The 17,173-nt window shown below is 39.6% G+C and overlaps 1 protein-coding gene across 2 annotated transcripts in view; it reads right to left on the bottom strand.

The window, feature by feature from the left end:
- PTPRG (protein tyrosine phosphatase receptor type G) overlaps positions 1 to 17,173 on the bottom strand; it is a 745,340-nt gene that overhangs the window by 52,822 nt on the left and 675,345 nt on the right. The window contains exons 14-15 of one of the 2 annotated variants that reach the window (XM_015130516.3): positions 14,253 to 14,339; positions 1,681 to 1,772 (exon numbers count right to left, since the gene is read on the bottom strand). In XM_015130516.3, the coding sequence (XP_014986002.3) occupies positions 1,681 to 1,772; positions 14,253 to 14,339 (179 nt within the window). The remainder of the gene's footprint in view (positions 1 to 1,680; positions 1,773 to 14,252; positions 14,340 to 17,173) is intronic. The other variant, XM_002802749.4, reaches the window with a different exon arrangement.

The following is a 17,173-nucleotide window of genomic DNA, read 5'->3' as shown; positions in this document are numbered from 1 at the left end:
AAATGGAAAAGCAGCCCAGTAAGTATTTCACCATTTAACTCATTAAAAATGGGTTTCAATTACACAGCTATGAAACAACTGAGTCTGTCAGACAAATCAGGTCAGAGGGGAGAAAGACTGCCATGAATTTTCCAGTGGTCAACACATACTGTAGGTAAAGCAAGAGGAAAAAGTATATGCATACTATTGTGCAAATCCAGTAGATTCAATGAAACTATTTCATGCTGATGAAGACTGATGATTGCTGTCTGCCTTCTCTACTCTCAAAGGAAAAGTAGTTTCCTTCAGCAAGGATAAAGGGGCAGGGTTAGTGGAGAACACACAGTAACACAAAACTTATCCCATCTTTATGGGAATTAGTTTAGCAGCCACAAAAGGATCCAACAGGAACTTAATCAGAGACCTTCTGTTAATCTTCTTGTTTCTGTGTGACAAGTTTTAGTGAGAAAACTGATTAGAATGTACAAAACATGGACAATCCCAGTAATATCTAATGACTAAGCAATATACAGACACATAACAGGGCAATTCAGTCTACAACCATAACCACACGTAGTGACAATCTGCAAACAATAGAAGTATTTCTCCATGGTACCCAAAGAATGACTGTACCTCTGAGTTTCACAGCCAAGACCTTTTAAGAACTTTAAGGAAATTTTTCTAACGTTCACTCATTTAAGTACTTAAAGAATACCTACTGTGTGCCAAGAATTATTTTAGCACTGAGAATATAGCCACGTGCCCTTACAAAGCTCTCATTGTAGTGGGAAGAGAGCAAAAAAAAAGTAAAATAAATAGCACATTAGTTGGTGGAAAGCGTTATGGAGAATAGGGCAGATCAGCAGGATGGGGGAGCTTCAGGTGTGGAGAATGGGTGGCATTATAATCAAAGTGATGCTTCTGTTTGCAAAAGAGTAATGTCAAGAGGATAGATGTATCTAAAATATCTGAAGATACGTATTTGGAAGCACATAATGAAACCAGGATGTAGAAAGTTAAAATCTGGCAAAGGAGAAGGGATGCCAAATAGAAATGGTGGGTGAGATCTTCAAATCCCACATCCTATTACACCTAACCCACTGCTGAACTTCTAAATGTCTAAGGCATTTGCTAGGATTCACTACAGTGTACACTCCACCATTCCCTACCCCAACACTAACCAAGTGTTTTATCTTTTTACCAGAGGAAAAGTGAAATATTCACCAGACTAGTAATGTACCCCTCTATTTCCACACAACCACCATAAGAACCAAAACTTTCAACATTAAGATACATGATTTTCAGAGGAAAGAATCTTAGAAAAGTATCACCTTTAAAAAAATGTGTCACAAATTGTGATTTAAAAATATAAGCACAAATTGCCTATGCAAATGAAATTTAGTTCAAGTAGATACTAAGAATGTTTTTTGTATGGTTTTTCCCTTTTTTCTATTGTACTTTCCTTTCCTGCATATGACTGTATACTACATTAACTCAGTTATTTGTTCCTCTAAAGAGAGTTTTATTACTTTGTAGATATGTAAAGGAGTATTCATTAAATTACTCTTAGTTAAGGATATCTTATACTGGGCAAGCTTTAAAAGGCTGTAAAATAATATTTTCTTGTTTTATCACACAAAACTGAGAAAAGAGAAAAACAATTAGCCCACTGGAAATAAGAGCAGTGTCTTACTTACTTACCCGGAATAGGAATAATAGGAATACTTTCATTAGGGACCACTCGAGGTGAATTGCTGTCTTCCACATAGAAATGAGCAGTCTGAAAACATTTTCTGTGTAGAAAAGAGAAAAACCATGTCAATAATAGGATATGCGCTATCTGAGTTCATCATCTTTTAATTCTTATTTTACAGATCGTCCCAGCTTTAAACATCACACAGCACTGAGGGTGAACTCATGTAAAAGTAACAAGATACAAGGACAACATTCAGCCTGTTGGAGGGGCCCCAAATTGCTAAAGAATATCCTTTTTTTTTTTTTTTTTTTTTTTTAATCATCACTGTATCCAACCTGATAGTTCAAAGGGAAAGGCTTAGTATTTAACTACTCAAATATGTGAAAACATGGTAGAGAGTAAACCTACCATACAGACTGCTAGGGTTATCTCACAATATTTCTAAATTTGATATGTTACAGAGGAATAATTTGCTATTCTAAATCCCCAACACCAAGTTCAAAACCACACCTTGTATCCCCTTCCAACATCGTCATCAAACAGCCCAAGTACACAATAGCACCACATTGTTCATGCTTAGCAAAGGCCCCCAAAGCCTCAGACAGCTCTTTAAAGGGGTCAGAGGGCTTCAGGAAGGCAAGCACTCAGAATCAGAGGCCCTTGCCAGACAATATCTGAGACAAGGTCTTGAAGCCCTTAAGTGTCATCTGCTTGTTTTTTTTTTTTTTTTTTTACCTGTATTTCAAGCAAAGCAGAGAGCACACACTGGTCATCATAGGACAGGCAATGAAGAGAGAAGCCATCAGCAGCTCACTCAGCCTCTGCCTCCGATGCTGGCTGGCCCTCAGCTTTCCTGCATCCACGTCACTGCTCATTGCGGCCCTAATGAGCTGCCGGAAGCACAGGCTGAATATTTAATGAAGCTGCTCAGCGTGAATGGCTATTGTGACCAGAGAAGGGTCCCTGTTCATTTGGCGGAGGGGCTTTACAATAGCTGGCCCTACTGCTGGGTCTTTTAGCCAAGCAGGCGGCATCCTTCTGGTGCACAGTGTCACTGGGATCTGTCCTCCTCCTCTGGCATCGCACACCAAACAACATTTACACACATTACAACTTTGCTTTTTCTGGGGCCCGTATTCCAACTACCAGATAAGTCAACTTTTCTTCACAGTTGTCTTTGCTCATCTAATCAAAAATATCCTGGGATGATTCCATTGGGCGTACCCTGTTTCTGTGAGGCCAAAGAAGGGGCTAGGGTTGGGAAGGTTAGAGAAAAATCAAGAAACTATAAAAAATAAGATCTCCGTGGGAGTGAAGAGACCACATGGTTACAAAGATGTTTCCATCTCAGCTTTTATACAAGCTATTATAACCACACGCAATCAGAAATGTTCACATGTCATAGTATGAAGTGCTGTTCTTTAAGCAGTGCCTATTTTCAGATGGACAGTAGCTAAACAGTTTCCATTTGGATAGTGCTCTAGAATCAATCTAGTCTGCTGCACCATTCCATTAGGAGATTTTGAACGTCAGTTACTACAACTCTTGACACATGCCTCCCAGGACTACTCTAACAGAGCACTGAAGAAAAATGAGTGTTTTTTTTTTTTTTTCCCTATGAATTGCTCAGCATTTGTAATATAAATAATAAAACAAGTTTTCCTCACTCTTTGCTTAGCTGCCTTTACCTAAATTTGTGAAGAACATAAGTTAGTCAGACTTAAGCTACATGGATATGAAATGCACATAATATTACAGGGCTCTGGTGCTAACCAAATCTTCTCAATGTAAAGCAATAGAAATCTAAGTGAAAAAAAATTATTTTGATGTTTAAAGTAACTTCTCTCTCTCTCTAAATTAGTTATTATATTTTCTACTCTTGGATTACTTCCTTTCCTCCCCCACCTTCCCCAATTTGCACAGATTTCCAGAATGTAACATTAAAGTTAAAACACAGGTTATGGACTTCACAAATGAATGAAAGCCTTAACCATCCAGTATCATAGCTAAGGAAAACCTGCTTTTGTTGAGTTAGAAGACAGCTATTCAACTGCTTAATAGCCCAAATAAGTGCTCTAAGTCACTAAGATGAATGGGATGCAATTTACTGGGTTAGCCTTTAACTTGAAAAAAAAAAAATACATGCAAGAAATAACTTAGCTTTTAAGACCATAATTATTATTGCTATTGGACTTCTAAAATGTAAAGCTATTAATAAATAGAATTGTTATTGGCCAAGTTACTGTTAAAGTGACTTGGAAAAAAGGATATATATACTATATTGTAGATTTTTTTTCCCCACAAGACAGGCAGACAGTTCAGCCAGTCTCTCAGTTATATGTGGAACTACAGGCTCCACATTATCTTTGAAAAAAGCAGTGTGTACTGAAGCAAATCACACTCTAGTGCCCCATGTGCTGCTGTTTATAATGGATTTTCCCCGGAGTAAAATAACTCCATGATTGCCAGAGAAAAGTACACGACTGGGGATAAGGATCAGAAACCTGGGAGACAGAGCTCCGCATCTGTACCTTGCTGCACATCATGCACTTGCCTCCCACACAAATATATGGGTGGGCAACTAACTACAGAACTTTGTGGAGAATATCTTCCCATAGAATAAAGATTTCAATGGATTTGGCAAATGTTTATTCAGCACCCACTGCACAGCATCAAGTATGCAGACAACGCATTCTCTGCCGCTGTCTGCAATCCTTAAAACTACTTCCTTAAGCCTGGCTAAGCACTGGAGTAACTGATAAAGTATTATATAAGCAACATGATTTTTGCAGAAAAATTAGGCAATAAAAATGAACGAAAAGAAAAGAAATTAAAAACACCCCAAATCTTCCTCCTAGTGATGATCGCTATTAATATTTTGAGGCCTAACCCTGTATACTTTTCCTCATTTATTGACTATTCCTTGATCATCTGCAGTGAGGAGCTCGGAGCACAATGATAAACAAGACACACAAGGTACCTACCCTCAGTATTTAGGTCTTCATGGGAAAAATCCACAACAAGCAAACAAATTGCTTCAGTCAAGAGCAATGAAGAAAATAAGAATGATGTGGTGGTAAATGAAGTCAGCTGAAGGAAGGGACCTCACTGAGGAGGTGGCATTTAAGCTGAGGCCTGATTAAGGAGGTCTAACCCTGTGAAACTCAGGATGAAGACCATTTTAGGCAGGTCAAGCAGCTAGTTGAGCCTTAGAGCAGAGGGAGCTTGGCGCATTTTAGGAAACTGGAAGGAAGCCAGAGGCAAGGGAAAGGCTGTGGAAAGCAAGGTTGGAGAGGCAGGCCAGAGCCAGATCATGCAGGATCCAGCAGATCACAAAGAACCTTCGTTGGTGTCTAGGAGCAGGGGAAAGTCAATGAAAGGCTTTAATCCATGGAGAGGCACTGTCTGATTTGCTTCTTTCAGAAAGCTCATTTTGGCTGCTACATGATGAATGGATTAGAGGGCAGCAGAAATGGAACAAGGAAATCAATCTGTGGGCTATTATTATAATCTCACCCAAATACAGACAGATGGGCTGTTTTCTGTTTTTTTTTTTTCTTTTTTTAAAATTTATTATTATTCTGGGTGTAGGGGGAGTATGTATCTTATTTTGAGACGGAGTCTTGCTCTGTCGTCCAGGCTGGAGTGCAGTGGCGCGATCTCAGCTCACTGCAATCTCTGCCTCCCAGGTTTGGGTGATTCTCATGCCTCTCGTGCCTCAGCCTCCCGAGTAGCTGGGACTACATGGGGGGTTTTATTTTTAAAAAACGAAATGAGATCATTCTATATGCATCTCTTCTTGATAACAAACATAGACTGGCATCCTCTTTATTAATGTTTACTTAATCTTCCAATTCATGGAGGCATTACAATGCTGGTATTTAATTTATTCCTTTAATAACTATCTATTGGGGGGTCTACTCTGGGCCAGGGACTGATGGAGGTGGTCAGTCTGTTGTCAACTTTTCATGATCCTTAACAATATGAAGATGGTCCCTTTGCATGTACAAATTCTACACTGTGTTTAATACCTAAGAAAAGCAGCTGCATATCACAAGGCATTGTATTTTAACTTGCTCATTTCAGTGAATTCCCATGAAAAATTGTGCTTCTTGACCTTCAGAGGTATCCAGGAATAAAAAAGCAAAAGCAGGGATTTTGGAGAAAAGGAAGGAAAAACACAAGTTTTAATGCCTCTAAACCTCTGAACTGTGATCTACTTAAGGAGGCAGTATTGTCTCTAGTTTTGAGCTCAGGGGAATGGAGATAGAATTTCTCAAAGTGCTGGCCAGGCACGGTGACTCACGCCTGCAATCCCAGCACTTTGGGAGGCCGAGGTGGGTGGATCACAAGGTCAGGAGTTTGAGACCAGCCTGGCCAAGATGGTGAAATCCCATCTCTACTAAAAATACAAAAATTAGCTGGGCGTGGTGGGGTGCACCTGTAGTTCCAGCTACTCGGGAGGCTGAGGCAGAAGAAACGCTGGAACCCGGGAGGCGGAGGTTGCAGTGAGCTGAGATCACACCACTGCACTCCAGCCTGGGCAAGAGAGTGAGACTTGGTCTCAAAAAAAAAAAAAAAAAAAAAATTTCTCAAAGTGCTTACGTGTGTCACTGAGCGTGCAATTTCAATTTTCTATCTAGGTCTAATTATCTTTCAACTAACTTACCCTTACAGACCCTCCCTGAATGAATCAGATTTCTAGGATCACAAAGAGCCATTTTCCAAAATCCTAATTTCTCTATAGTGAACATCTGTATATGAAAGTACCCTAAAAAGGGAAATCAATGAAATAGATCATGTTTGTAATGAAAAAATATATTGACAAATTTAACTACAAAATATAATCCAATGATTCCCCGCCATATATTTCATGTTTCTACCTCTGCCCTTTTACTTCCCATCCCCTCCCCAACCCCTGAGTGCTGTCTGTCCCCTTTAAGAAACTGAGGCCAGGTAACATTATTTTCACTGACCCTGACAGGCCTAGTAATGACCTAGTAATGACCTAGTAAGTATAAGTTATCTTATACTTCCCCCTATTGTACATTTGCAGCATTTATCTTTCTGACACTTTAAGTTCTCTGATTTAGGTATGCCTTAATTTTGGAGGGCCAGGCCTGAACAGTCAGTCTCTCAGTCTCTCTCTCTCTTATCAGTAAAGTATCATCAAATGGTGGTTATTAATAAGCAGTGCATAGCTCTTTGGCTTAGGGAGCTTTTAGAATACCCAGGCAGGGTAAGCCCCATTAATGATGATTCTAACAGAGCAGGTGCAGGGTAGGGTATAGCTCTGCGTATTGTGAAGACTCCCTCTAGGGATTCTGGTATGTACTGTGTCCAATTATGAACCACTCTGAGGAAGGGAAAATGGTTCCTGAGAGTCCACCCTTGTGGACTGCTATACTTGTCTGGTAGGAAAATTAATTTCAGTTTCTGTGAAGGCATTGAAGTTGTGAATATTTACTTCAATATTATTAATAATAATGATGTTCTGACATCCTGAATTCCAAGTTTCCTGCCACTTAAACAAACTGGAAAACCACTGTTTTAGATGGCTTTCTAAAGCCCACCCCCATCAACAAGGTACCCAAGATAGAGGGACTTACATGAAACATTCACTGAATGCTCCCAGATGGGTACGAGAAAGAGCTCAGTTTGCACAAGGTATTTCCTCAATTTGAACTCAGTGGGTATGTGAGACAGAATGAAAGTGAAATGGGAGATGTAAATCTGTTGGTCCCTAAGTTGGTCCCATTTCTCACATGCCTCTCACAGAGTAAGCATTTTGCCACACCGAATGAGAGTCCCTGTTCAAAAGAATGCACTTTTCTTACAGCATAGCCCTAAATGCTACCTAAGTGCTTCTGGTGCTTGACCAAAGATGACTAATATATTAGATCTATGCATATCTCTATAGAAAGTTCCAAGTAGCAGAGTGGAAGCAAGCTTCCTCTGTTACTCTCCACTCATTCATCCCTTTCTAGAAAACCAAACATGGGGTCATATGTCTTCAAAAGATTTCTAAGAAAGGTTTGATTGGAAGTCCAGAGGGTAATGTGTGATAGTAGCTGATCAAATCTGTATGGAGTCTGGCTAGCAGTTTTCTGGGTCTCAAGCCCACAACCCACACCTGTGGTCCAGATCTGTACAGTGTTTGAAGCCCTGATGGTAGGAGTGTGCGAGTATGCACAGCTTCTTAAAAGCCCACATGGGACACATGAAGCTTATGATTAGGAATATTTTCTCTTGGACTGAAATTTTTAAAAATAACCTGCCATGCTTTCAAATAAGGGACATATTTTAAGGATAAAGACCTCTTTAAAAATAAAGTCTACTCTTGGGAAAGCAGAGCACACACACCTGCAGAGTACATCTTTTAGTCAGGATGTGAAACACATCGGCCAGTATCAGCTGTCAACGTCAAGTCCCTGAGCTCCCTGCTGAAAAATACACACTGTCAGCACATGACAGGTTCCAGTATGTTTAATTGGCCTTCTTGACTAATGAAACACACACACACCCAGCTGCTCTGACAGTCCTTTGTAAGTATTAATAAAATTCCAGTTATAGAGACTTACTATCCAAACAAAATGTAGCAAAATAACCAAAACAAACAAACAAACAAAAAAAACCTCTAGACTTCTGACCCCCATTGCTACCCAGGAATTTGATACATTCTTAAGGAAGAATACCCAGAATGACCAAATTTCTGCATAAAGGCCTTTTTTTCTGTGGCTTCTGTTCTTCCAGCTACCTGTTTAGATAACCTCTGATATGAGCTAACAATTTTCTTGTCTCTTTCTGCCCTTCTGACAAGAACCTGGAAATAATTTAGTGACCAATATTTTTCAGAAGCAAAGTACTGAACTTAAGTGCAGAAAGACTGAACATTAGAAATGTCTGGAATTCCACACAACACTGCTGTGTTAAAAAACAAACAAATAAAAAACCTCCTTAAAAGGCAGGTCTCCAAACCTGCTTACAGGAAAAAGGGGTTCCTGCCATCTACAGACATCTGGGTCAACATGTACATCCACTTTGACAAGCTTGGGATGTCACATTGTTCTCATCCAGGGTCCTCCGTTTATTACAACACTGCCCTGAACAACACCATAACTGCTGGACATGGGCAGGGTGTAGGACCACAATATGGCCTCCAGACTCGTATGAAAACCCAGAATCATGAACTAACCGAATGTCGGTATATAGGAATTAGAAACCAAGTCACTGTCTTCAAATTAAACTCAATGGTTCTATAATCACATCAGGGTGACAAAGAGATTATTAGCAGTGTGTAGCTCAAAATTCTAATTGCAGACTAGAGAGGGCAGTTAGCTGAGCTGCTGCTGAATATTAATTATATAATCTTAACTGATTTACACACTGCCCTCATTTAAATTTACAGTGGCATACCCGCTAATAATCCCATTTATTTTCATGCTGTCAAGAAAATAAATCACATTAATATTTACTTTTGTAAATGGATCTGTTGTAGTAAACCCTGCATAAGTAAGAGCCACTTACAAAGAGAAAGCTTGAAAATATTCACATGCCTTCAAGGAAGATGATTGAGGGCTGTATTAAAAAGGCATGGATTGATTTATTAGGGCAAAATGTTTCAATAAATTGAAGTGACAAATACAACAATAAAAGAAAAAGGCTGTAGGCGTTGTTGGGCTTTTCCTCAAAGAGAAGTGTCTGAAATAACTCCGGGATTCCACTTGGAAAGGAGCCCAATGTAAGTTCTAAGTTGAGATTTTTCATATACAACAACTCACTTGCTGTTAAGTTTCCTTTATGGCATGTTAAGTGATTCAGTTTATAAAACTCAGTTTACACTTGTAGTATCTCTTCCGGAAGGGATCTTCTCAAAAGAAAAACTCAAACCAAAATATGTTTCTGGTGGCCATATTTTCCAAATCATAAAAGGGGGCGTGAGATTTGACAAATGTCAATGTGCTTTGGGGGATAATCAAATGGCAAGTTTCACATGAGGGCTGTGGAAGTCCCAGGGCATATGGCTGTCATACCTTAGATAAGCAGGGCTTAAAGATATGAGGAGAGAGAAAGGGAAAAGGGAAGAGAAAAGAGAACAAAATCATGCAATGATGGATGGGGTGTGAAAGAGCAAACAGACACTAAAATGAGGAGAGAATGTTTCAAAAATATTTTGGATTTCACATGAATAGGAGAGATGGCCTAGTCAACTTTTGGTACAGTTAGAAGTGACAAAAATCTGATTCCCATGGTGAGAATTTTATTGGATGATTCAAATTGCCTGCAATTAATATCTTTAGGAAGGTGGGAGAAAATGATAAATTATAGGCACAAAAGTGGTCTCAAAACTATATTCTCTTAGCTAGGCATTAAGTTTGCCAAGAAATCCTTGCAGATGCCTAGGTCTGACGGAAGTACTGGTAATACTTTCCAGAAGGTAAGAGAGAAAACGTCTCTTCGGAAACCACATTGTGATGAGGCCGTGACAGTTCCTATATTATAGCTGGCTTTGAGAAAGTGAGCCCTGGACAGTACTTCCCAAGGCTTCCAGCTATTACCTAGAAAAGAAGGCTTGAAGTCAGGGGCTTTAAGGTGGCTGTCTCACCCTTCAGACCCTAGACTGGAATATTCTGAACATCTGGACTGAGGTTTGAGGGGCTCTCCACCTCATTTGCCACACTTTTAAGGCACTGACACAATATCCCACTGATTTGGGAAGGTCAATGGTGATATGATAGTCCAACTCATTTTGGGGAGGAGGTAAGAAATGAAATTCACATTTTATTTGCTGCACATATTTTTCAGTATTTACAATCTAAAATGTCTGGGTAAAAGCCTTTTGGCAACTCCTTATTTTGTTAATATACTGATTGACTGTATTTTGCTGTGAGTGATATTTTAAGGATCTAAGAAGGTATTATATGACTCTTCACTAAGCCCCAGATTGCAGTATATTTTTTAAATACTTGAGACCATATGGGGAAAAAAAGAAGTAGATTCAGACATCACACGATCAACCAGGTTAAATTCCAAATGAATTTACTATTAAAATTTGAAACCATAAAAGTAATTTTAAAAAGAGTAACCTCAGAATGGAGAGACTTTTAAAAGAAAACTCGAAATCTAGAAAACAACAGAAAATATAGATAAATCTGATTATATAAACATCAAAGAAGAACCATAAATACAATTAAGAAGTAAACTACGAATTGGGAAAAAATATTTGCAACCCGTATTGCTACCAAGGGATATCTCTCTTCATTAGAAAAAGATCAATAACTGAAAGAAAAAATAAGCAAAAGATAAAAACAGTTTACAGAAACACAAATGGTTCAATCCCACTTATAGTAAGAGACAACACATTAAAACTACACTGAGACACCGTTTCTTTTTCACCTATGAGGTTAGTAAAAAAGCCAACGTTTGACAATGCAGTGTGCTGGGTTGGCCGTAGGGAAACAGGCATGCTCATAGACTGTCGAGAGAAACCCACCTTGGTACCCCATTATGGAGGGCAATTTGGCACCATACATGCACAATAGTGTGTACCCTGTGATATAGCCAATAAATGTTCCTCTGAAAATTTTCCTACAGACATGCTTATCCACTTGCAAAGTGACACATAAACTTACTAATCACACAATTGTTTGCAATAACAAAAGACGGAGAACAATCAAAATGACAGCCACAGGGGACTGGTTAACTAAATCATGACACATCTATACAAAGGAATACCATGCTTCTGTGTAAAAGAATGAAGAAATTATATAGGCATAGGGAAAACCTGTGTTAAGTGAGAATAGCAAGACACATGATCGCATATGTTGTATTCCATTGTGTACAAGGGGATAAAAGGATATTCATTATTTGCTTATATATGTGTAACAATCCCTGGAAGAATAGACAACAAACTAGCAATAGGGGCTACCTATTTGTGAGGAGGTAGGGAACAGAGTGGGTGAGTGATGGGATGGTAATTTAGGGATACATATAATTTTAAACTTTTTGATTTTGAATCATGTCAAGTATTACCTACTCAAAACTTAAATCAGCTTTATCAAGAAATTAAATATACTTGGGTCTGATTTTCAATGTTTTTTTCCTCTCCTTTCTGGGAGGATAATCACCTCTCACAGCCATTGTCCTGCTTTTAGCAATTCTCTGTGCAACGTGTCTTAGTGGCACAGTCCCCCTTCCTTCCTGCTGTGGGACTGGGAGATGACAGGGGCAGAAGAGTAATGCCACACGAAATTAATGTGTAGGGACTCTGTAACAGCTCTTGTAGCTGTTTGGAGGGTTGCAATTTAGGCATCACTGGGGGCTCTTCTCCTGATTCCTGGCCACATTTTGGGTGGAGATACAAGCCAGCAGAGAAAATGAGAGTGGACTGAAAAAGGCAAAGGTGAGAGAGAGCCTGATTCTAGCCTCCTGCAGAAGCCTGGCAGAGGAAGGGGGCACCCTGTCTTTCAAAGCCCTTTTATAGAGCAGCAGCAGGATGGACACAGGTCAGGAAAGGAGGTGGCAAAAGTGCCTGCGGAGAGAGCATCGGGAAGGAGAGGGGACAGTGGGCCAGAATGAGGAATTGTACAGTATGGCAGGGCTGCTAGCATAAGGAAGAGCACAGACATGGCACCCCTTGAGGACAGGATCTATATCTGGCCCATATCGTTTTCATGGAGTACTTAGCATAGCACACGTAGCTGTGAGAAGGCGTACTCCTCAGGAGTACCACACTGCGGCAGTGGAGTCCCAAGGCAGCCACTAAGCAGGGTGACCTAGCCAAGTGACAACTTCTCAGAGCCTCAATTTACTCAATTTCTCGATGGGTTAATACATTTCACACACTAAGCATTTTACATATACTACCCCCATTTAATCTTCACAACAACCTCATGAAAAGTTGCTATCATTAGACTTATTTTCTAGATAAGTAAACGGAGGCTCTATGGGCCCTTCCTAGTCACAGGGCCAGGAAGTGGCAGAGTTGCAGTTAGAACACATACCTCCCTGAGCCACAGTTTGTCTTTTAAGCTGCTACACTATTTTAAAAAGTGAATATGATTCACAATCAGACGGATTCTATAAATACCTGTAGTTTCACAAGATGGTTCCCAACTCCTAGACCTGGATGACACTGATTGTGCTTCCCTCACTGAGCAGCAGAGAAGATACCAGAGAGACTGCGGCATCTCTGTTAGGATCTAAAATATATCTATAATGGGCCCACTGACATGTGGGGGTCCAGGTACATAAAAGAAATAGTCTGGCAGGTTACAGCATCACTTCTGGGGAGGACTTGAAACTGGATGTGCATTTATCCTTATGATGTTCATAAGGTGATGCTGGCTCTTTAAAGTGTTATAGTCAAAAACACATTATATTTATAATGGACTGGGTATGACAGGCATTTAAATAATGTCCAGCGTCTTCCTCTCTTAAGATTAATCTTTGACTCCAAAACTATAGAGAAGTTTCTATTTCAGTTTCTATCCTTAACTCTGAAAATGTATTAAAGACATTAATAAGCAAAAAGAGATCACAGAATAATTTAGTTACCAGTGTTAGCAGTTATTGCTTTCCCTATAAGGCCGAAATTACACAGTACAGTGTAAAAGAAAATAGATCATATACTTTCTCATTAATCTGTCACAACTCCTAAAATATACCGTCTCAGATTTCATAGGTTTATCTGATTAAAATAGTTGGATATCTAAAATTTCATCTCAGTAATCTGATTTACCCACAACCAATGGAGATGAATCATTCCATGTAAAAATTCTAACATAAATCCTATAAATTGGTTCATTGAAAGTAAAAAGGGACTGCTTCTGACATAATATGGATTAGTGAATTAGTCTAATTAGCAATTTAATATTAAAAGATCTTAATATTAAATAGAGTTTGCCTAAGACAGGCCTTACAGAAATATTATCAAGAGATTCAAGTGTGGTGATTAAAACTGCACAATCATGAGTTCCAAACATTTATTATAAATCTTTCCAGGACAATAATTTTTCCAAGTATTCAAACTATCCAGAACTCATATGCGTTTCCTTTTAAAAAAAAAAAAATTCACCATTCTTAAGGAAAAACACACAGTACATCCACGTTTGCTCACTTCTGTCTCCCCTTCCTACTCTTCATCCCTAACTTATCTACAAATTTAGGTTTCTAAGAGATATTTTTCACATAAGGCTAAATGCATGCATTATATGTTTTTTTAAAAGCTCAAAACCATGCAAATATCTGAAAATTTGTAAAGAAAATGGATGCAACACACATACAGACACACAAACATAGAGCACCCCCAGTACATACAAACCCAGAAACAAGTAACACCCCCAAAACTGCAAAATAAAGCAAAGCAAGCACACACAGGACATACTTTAATTGGTACCAGCTACCCACAAGCTGAATTGACATTTGCAAGTCTTACTTTTGGGAATTCAGGTAAAGCAGGTGAGTTTCACCACTGCGCCATCTACAAGACTTTAATCCCCATGGCAACAAAACAAAAATTTGGCAAGCCAGTCCCGGCCATCAAGACACCCCCCACTTAAGCTTGACCGCCCCTCACCTGCTCCCCTTCTCTCCTCTCTCCCCAGAAGAAGGCACTTCACGGAAACGTCTGGGAAAGCCCTTGGACTTTATTTTGTTACACCCTCTAAATGGACAAAAAACAAAAGAGAACAGGTGTAGAATACAGTATTTTCAATTGGCCACCAAGAGTTCCATACAAATGCCCTCCCCTCCCGTCTAACACAGACAGACCCCGTCATCAGGCCTCATCTGTGACATTTTCAAAAGAGGATGCTGAGGCACAAAGGTGTCTGGACTTTATGAGGAGCTTTTATGCTGAGGTAAGAAATACCCAGTCAGAACTTTGCTCTTGTAAGTCATCTTTACATAGTCGCAGCCTCTATTACCCTGGTGTTAATGGAAGGTTAGGATATCACACAGTGATGACCCTTGTCATGCACATACCCACTCTTCCACCTTTGACACACTGCCCTGGCAAACAGAATGGCTTAAAATATCATTGGAGTAAAGTTAACTTGGAGATCATTTGGTCCTCCCTTCTGTGACAAATGTCTCTGAATTTGGTGCCATTAGACACATTTGGGGTTTTGTCTTTTACCCCATGCTTTCATCTCAGAACAAACATTTTCTTAATTCACAATACAGATTGGAGAATAAATAGGAGAGGCACCTCAGGGAGATGGGAACAGCAGTTGGCAAGTTATTACTCTATATTAAGTCCTATATTTAGTTTCCCCTTAAAACTTAAATAACTGTAGCATCTGAGACTTGGCTACAGAATTTGAAAGATGCACTTCTGTCACACAAGAACACTTGAAAGTATTTATTTAATTATATTTAGTCTCCCAAACCAGCTGGGCTATAAGATTTCACACTGAAATGATTCCTATTCTTTTTCCAAACTCTGTCGATAAAACAGCAATGACAAACTCAGATATATGGAAGTTTTCTTTTTTGGAAGCTCTATTGAGTCCCACAAAGAATTCTGAAGCCAGGTATGTAATTCCAAAGGAATTAACATCTTAACTATTGAGTCCGCTGGTGGTTTTTTACTTCTAGGAATGAACATCCTCTAATTCTTGAGTGTTAGGTTTTCTTCACCCTTAATACAAGCTTTCAATTATTGTGTTAATTACTAGATTTTATATTAGGTAAAAGTGCTTGGCACAGGAACCAAAACTTGGAGAAGTCAAACTTGGAAATACGATTACAAGGGGGGAGGGACTGCTGTAACACAGAACTTCTTGTCTCCCTCTATTGAGTACATCCTGGAACTACAACAACTGTCCTACAAACATCATGGATATACTCAGTGTGGCTACGAACATTAATCTGAAGAAATCATGAGTGTGTTGGAATGTTTTTACAAATTCTCATAAAAACTTGAAATTTGCAGCTTCCTAAAATATTTAGACTTTTTCTCAACCCTTAGCCCTACTCTGAATTCTGCCAGATTCACTCTTTCAGGAATTTTGGAGCGGAGCCGGCTATCTCCGCAGTTTTTCCTCACACACAATCACAGGCGCTTAAAACTACCACCCGTAAACTGACAACACTTTTGCTGAGAAGCGAATGCCACACAATCAATAACTAATATCTTGAATAATTGAGATATTTGAGGCTACCTGAGCAAACCAGCAGAACAGACATAATCAACCCTGGGGGGAGAGAGAAGACAGTTAATTCTGAGAAATCCAAAGAAAGATGATTGTTACCTAGAATAGACTGAACATACAAGGAGTTTCCCTTTCCTGAAAAGTGAGCTTGGTTTAAAAATTTACCCACCCACCGCTTCCCTTACAGAATCAGTCCAGCTTTTTAAGTATCATGGAGCATGTTTAACTGGCAACCTTTAGCAGTGAATCTCTTTCTGCTTTTGTCTAATGACTATGTGTTAGCTTGTTCCAAGAGCTTCCACTGGCATCTCAGGGCCAACTCGACAGCAGGGGGCCGGTTACTATAACAACTGACAGCTCTCGTGAATTCTGAAAGGCCCCTGAGTAGCCATTTGGGAAACAGTTATTGAGCAAAAAGTTGCCTGGGATCGGCAGCATTAGCTGCCATGTGACCCAGATCTCCCAGCACAGGCACATGGAGAAAGAAAAGAGGTGACCACCTCCAGGAACAGTTGGGGACCTCAAAAGACTCCCTTCCCCCATCCCTTTCAGCATCTCAGAGCAAGATAGCTTAACACCACGGTGTCATCAAAAACTCAAACCCTCTGAGGCAAGCCATATTTTGGCACCACAAAATGTGCTTGAGCTCTCCCCAATGGCTTGACACATTGTCAGGCTTTGAAAAGCTGAATTGTAAAAATTATTCCTAATGATTAAAAAGTCTTGAAATATGGCCATAGATATGGTTCCAAAAAGAAAAGAATGGCACACTCACCAGTTTAAAAAAAAAAAAAAAAAAGATGCCAGAATACCTGTGGTCCAGTAAATGGTCTGTTGGTAGAAAAGATGGTGACCACACAAACCCACCAAAAATAATGACTTGGAAGCTCAGAGTTTTCCAGACTAGACAAAGTTTTATATAAACCTACCTTTTGATTCTCACTCTGTCCCTCAGCATAAGAGGACACTGAGCAACTAGGACTGACCCAGTGCCTTTGTACATGTAGAATCTTTCAGAAAAGAATCTGATTCTACCCAAAACAGTCGACTTTGCTTTGCATAAAGAAAGGGCAGTTTGGCAGAGTTTGCCCTAACAAACAATGGATGTGCCATGATCCAGTGCTTCTGGGTCATCTCCTACACAGCGACCTCTGCCTGGAGCACGTCTCCTTTTACTTTACTTTACTTTTTTTTCTTTTGAGATGGAGTTTTGCTCTATTGCCCAGGCTGGAGTTCAGTGGCGTGATCTTGGCTCACTGCATCCTCCGATTTTAAGCAATTCTCTGCTAAGCCTCCCGAGTAGCTGGGATTACAGGCACCCACCACCATGCCCGGCTAATTG

Source organism: Macaca mulatta, chromosome 2, assembly GCF_049350105.2.
Source record: "Macaca mulatta isolate MMU2019108-1 chromosome 2, T2T-MMU8v2.0, whole genome shotgun sequence".
Lineage (NCBI taxonomy): Eukaryota > Metazoa > Chordata > Mammalia > Primates > Cercopithecidae > Macaca > Macaca mulatta.
The sequence above is the reverse complement of the archived record's forward strand: the minus strand, read 5'-3'. Positions and strand labels throughout refer to the sequence as shown.